Source organism: Gekko japonicus, unplaced genomic scaffold, assembly GCF_001447785.1.
Source record: "Gekko japonicus isolate JY-2015 unplaced genomic scaffold, Gekko_japonicus_V1.1 scaffold488, whole genome shotgun sequence".
NCBI classification, from domain to species: domain Eukaryota; kingdom Metazoa; phylum Chordata; class Lepidosauria; order Squamata; family Gekkonidae; genus Gekko; species Gekko japonicus.
This window is the reverse complement of record NW_015176466.1, coordinates 19,692-24,564: the sequence shown is the minus strand read 5'-3', so window position 1 is coordinate 24,564 and position 4,873 is coordinate 19,692. Positions and strand designations below refer to the sequence as shown.

The 4,873-nt window shown below is 50.9% G+C and overlaps 1 protein-coding gene across 1 annotated transcript in view; it reads right to left on the bottom strand.

Moving 5' to 3' along the window:
- The window catches only part of LOC107123753 (hepatocyte nuclear factor 4-beta-like), a 37,341-nt gene that overhangs the window by 27,822 nt on the left and 4,646 nt on the right, over positions 1–4,873 (bottom strand). The window contains 1 exon segment of the mRNA XM_015427092.1: positions 2,874–2,891. Within this exon segment, the coding sequence (XP_015282578.1) occupies positions 2,874–2,891 (18 nt within the window).

Here is a 4,873-nt window from a genome sequence, read left to right as displayed (position 1 = left end):
AAGCAGGGGGCAGGGCTTCGTCATGTGCCCCACCCCCGTACCTCACCCGGGGGAACTGCGATCCCCCGCGATCCCCCCCGAAATGACCTCTGACCCTATGTCACCTGTTGATCTCTGCAAACTGTGAAGCTGTCAAAAGCCCAGAGCCTTTCACTGTAGCAAAGGCAGCAGGCAGAACATTGGACGGGTGACCCTTTAGGAGGCATGACATTGCAAAGAACACGGAGCTGCTGCTGAAAATGGCATCCTTGCGCACGCAGAGCTGCTGCTGCAAATGGCAGCCTTGTGGCCGCTTCCCAGGTCCGTAGTCAGGATTTTTTAAGTCAGGGGGCATTTAGAATTCTTAGGGGGCACTGGCTAATCAAAGGCAGGGGAGAAGGCCGTGACACCCGGGGCTGGATGGGAAGTCAGGGGGCCTTGCCAGAAAGTCGGGGGGCCTAGCCCCGAGACGCACCACTGTAGCTATGGGCCTGCCGCTTCCCCTCTCTCTTTCCATAACATCTAACATATCGCATCCTGATGGTTTTAATGATGGACGTTCTCCACTCTCTTAACCAATGGAATAGAAACAGGCGAAGAAAACACTTTTCATGGGGTAAGTTGACAGCGGGCGGCCTCTTCTGCCATGGGCTGAATGCCACAGAGGAAGAGATGAAGGAGAGGAGGGCAGAACTATTTTTGCCCTCTCCTGCCCGGATGTCTAACTTTACGCTTTGCAGGACGCGCAGCCTTGCTTGCAGTACAGCTCCAGAATGAGGTTTAATTGTTTAACTTGCTCAATCGGGCAACTGCCCAGGGTCGGAGCGCAGCTGGGGCCCCGGAGCACAGCTTTGGGGTCATGGTGAACTTTAAGGTTTTTGGGGAAAATAAGTCGGAATGTTCTCTCACCAGGGAAAGTCTGTTTACGAGCCACTTGGCAAAGCAGATCCAACTAAGGCCACCCTCCCGCCGAAGTTGCAAGAAGGCAAATATGAAGGAAGAAGGAAGGAGAGCAGGTGTTAAGCTGAGCGCACGTGATGGAGAAGGAGCCCAGGAGGTCAGCCGAGACGGTACCCACGGAGGAAATCAGCACGCCCCACTTTCTTGAGAATATCCCTCAAGTTAACCAGGCCCGTTCTGGAAAGGGAAGGATGGAGACAGCACCCGTCTCCGTGACATGTCTAAAGCCTATCTTAGCTAGAAGGGGTTACATGGTTGCCAGCCTCCAGGTGAGTCCTGGAGACCTGCTGCTTTTACAACTGATCTCCAGCTGATCGAGACCAGCTCCCCTGGAGAAAAGGGCTGCTTTGAAGGACGGACTCTGTGGCATTGTACTCTGCTGAGGCCCCTGTCCTCCTCATAACCCGCCCTCTCCTGGATCCACCCCCCCCAAAAAAGTCTCCAGGTATTTTTCCAACCCAGACCTGGTTAATCCTAAACTGTTATGATATCCTGAGGCAGTGAGTTTCGCCTGTTAAAGTTTTGTGCAAGGAAATACTTTTGGCCAGGGGTTTTTTTTGTAGAAAAAGCCCAGCAGGAACTCATTAGCATTATAGGCCACACCCAACAGCAGAAATTCATTTGCTTATTAGGACACACCCCTGACAGCACAGCTCATTAGCACATTAGGCCGCACCCCCATGTTACCAGAAGTGTGGTCATCCAGCCACACCCACCTTTTGCTTCTTATTCTGTTTACCTTGTTTGTTGTCAAAACCCAGGGCTTTTTTTGTAGCAGGAACTCCTTTGCATGTTAGGCCACACACCCCTAATGTAGCCAATCCTAATGAGTTCCTGCTGTTGGGTGTGGCCTATTATGCTAATGAGTTCCTGCTGGGTGTGTCCAGCTCGAGAGCCAGCCGGAACTCCGTTCCTGCCCCAAAATAGCCCTGCTTTTGGCTATTGTGCGAATAAGATTGTTACAAGGTTTTATTGAGGATCGCTGGCCTCCTAGGGAAGCCAGCCACCAGGTGGGACCTGGGGATCCCCTGGAATTACAGGTCGTTCCCAGACTACAGAGATCAGTCCCCCTGGAGAAAATGGATGCTTTGGAGGGTGGACTCTGTGGCATTGTGCCCCACTGATGTCCCTGTCCTCCCCAGGCTCCACCCCCAGAGCTCCAGGAATATCCCAGCATAGAACCCTACAACCTCCAGGTGGGGCCTGATGATCTTCCAGAATTACAACCGATCTCCGGACTACGAAGATCCATTTCTCTGGAGAAAATGGCTGCTCCAGAGGGTGGACTCTATGGCATTGTATCCCGCTGAGGTCCCTGCCCTCCCCACTCTCCACCCCCAAATCTCCAGGAATTTTCCAACCCAAATTTGGCAGCCCTATCTTAATGGTACACAGGGCTTTCTTTTGTAGAAAAAGCCCAGCAGGAACTCATTAGCATAATAAGCCACACCCAACAGCAGAAACTCATTAGCGTATTAGGCCACACCCCTGACAGCACAGCTTATTAGGCCACATCCCCATGCCTTCCCTTGGCTTGCCGGGTACCCCGCAGCTGCAGGGAGCCTGGACAAGCTGGCCCTTGGACAGGCTGGGGAAGGCAGGGGGAGGCATTTAAATGCCTCCCTGATCCTTCCAGGGACCCCCCTGGCCCACCCGCCTCAGAGTTGCCGGGGGGGGGTGTTCTCCAGGCCTTCCCTCTGTAGCCACGCATGCAGAGGTTTTAGCTGTAGTGGGCGTGGCCAACTCTGAAGCCAGCCAGAACTCCGTTCCTGTGCGTTCCTGCCCAAAAATAGCCCTGGTGGTACACATCCAGGGCTTTTTTTGTAGAAAAAGCCCAGCAGGAACTCATTAGCATATTAGGCCACACCCCGACAGCACAACTCATTCGCATATTAGGCCACACCCCCATGTTACCAGAAGTGTGGTCATCCAGCCACACCTACCTTTTGCTTCTTATTCTCTTTACTTTGTTTGTTGTCAAAACCCAGGGCTTTTTGCATGTTCTGCCACACACCCCTAATTGTAGCCAATCCCAATGAGTTTCTGCTGTTGGGTGTGGCCTATTATGCTAATGAGTTCTTGCTGGGCGTGGCCAACTTGGGAGCCAGCCGGAACTCCGTTCCTGTGCGTTCCTGCCCAAAAATAACCCTGTACACATCCTTATCAAGAAACAAATGCAATCTGCTCCTTTCTTGTGTGGGATGCAATCCAGAAATCCACCTTCCACAAAGTGGTTTTCCTGTTTTCCTGACTATCTCATTCTCCTCGCCCTCAAACGACAATATATTGGTGGCTGAGGAAGAAGAGAGGATTCCATCAGCCTCCATACGGTTTCCAGCTCTGATTGGTGAAATTCTTAGAGATTGGGGGGAGGGGGAGCCGGGGAAAGGTGGGGTTTGGGGAGGGGAGAGACCTCAATGGGGTATCACGCCATAAAGCCCACCTTCCAAAACAGCCATTTCCTCCCGGAGAACATCTCTGTCATCTGGAGATCAGTTGTAATTCTGGGAGATCTCCAGCCACCACCCAGCAGGGATGGAGTGTGGTTGCAGAAGGCTGTGCGCCATGGTTGAGTGACTGGCAAGTCCAAGGCGTCCCTTTTGCCGCATCTGAACCGAGACTGGCAAGCCTCGCCCACCATTTGGAAGGGGTCATGCTATTGGATGGTGTCGGTGATATCGCCGATGGTTACCAACGCGACTCTCCCACCCCTTGTGTCAACACCTTCTTCGTTACCATTCAGAAACGTTTCCATGTCATGTCTGCTACTTGCATAAAGCCTGCCTCGCGCTTCCCAAAGGAGCCATGCAAACAATGCTCCCTCTAAGCTCTAAGACCTGTGAGCAGAAATTCAACTTTGTGAGCTACTGGCATTAGAGTTGTGAGCGAGCGATTTGGCTGCTGCATCAGCTAGTTGACTCTGGAGCCCTCCTTCCTGAGCTGAGACCAAAATGTGTGAGCCGGAGGCTAGAAAGTGGTGAGCCAGCTCACACTGACTCAGCTTAGAGGGAACACTGCATGCAAATACTTGCGCAGGCCCTAGAGAAATCCACACAGGCAATTTTCCTCCTTCCTTTCAGCCATGAGCCACAACTGGGGGCTGGCAGGGCATTTCTTAATTTTGTCTCAGTGTGAATTTCCTTTGAAAAATGGAGGTGTATCTTGTCATAAGAACAGAAGAGAAGCCAATGTTGGATCAGGCCAGTGGCCCCTCCAGTCCAACACTCTGTGCCACACAGTGGCCAAAAATACCAGGTGCCATCAGGAGGTCCAGCAGTGGGTCCAGGACACTAGATGCCCTCCCACTGTTGCCCCCAACCCCAAGCACCAAGAATACAGAACAACACTTGCCCCAGACATAAGAACATCAGAGAAGCCAGTGTTGGATCAGACCAATGGCCCATCCAGTCCAACACTCTGTCATCAGGAGGTCCAGCAGTGGGGCCAGAAGCCCTCAACAGGTCCTCTCCCTCCTGGACTTCTAGAAACTTGTAAAAACTATTCTATGCCAAAGAGCATTTGATGTTTTACCCCTCTGACAATATTCACACCTGCGAATTTTATTGTTGATTGATGACTGATAGAGATTGTAGTTTATCAATCAAAAAAATCCTTGTGGCTGCATTTTGCTGCCCTGGTGGATATTTCTTATTATCCCACTTTCTGGCTGATGTTTTGCGTTTATTATTATTTTTCCAGCTTATAAGCAACTCTAATATTTAATCTTATTTACATTTGTATAGCACTTCTCAGCGGGGGGCAAGCGGTACCAGTTAGAACGACAAACAATAAAACAATAAAAATCAGAAAATACAAAAGTTACAAAATTAAAACAAGCATGGGACCAAATGACCAAAAGGTGGAATACTGCTCTTTTGAATCATTAATGGTAGAGTTTTTATTCTTTTGTGGAGGGGGAAGAGGTGAAAGAGGA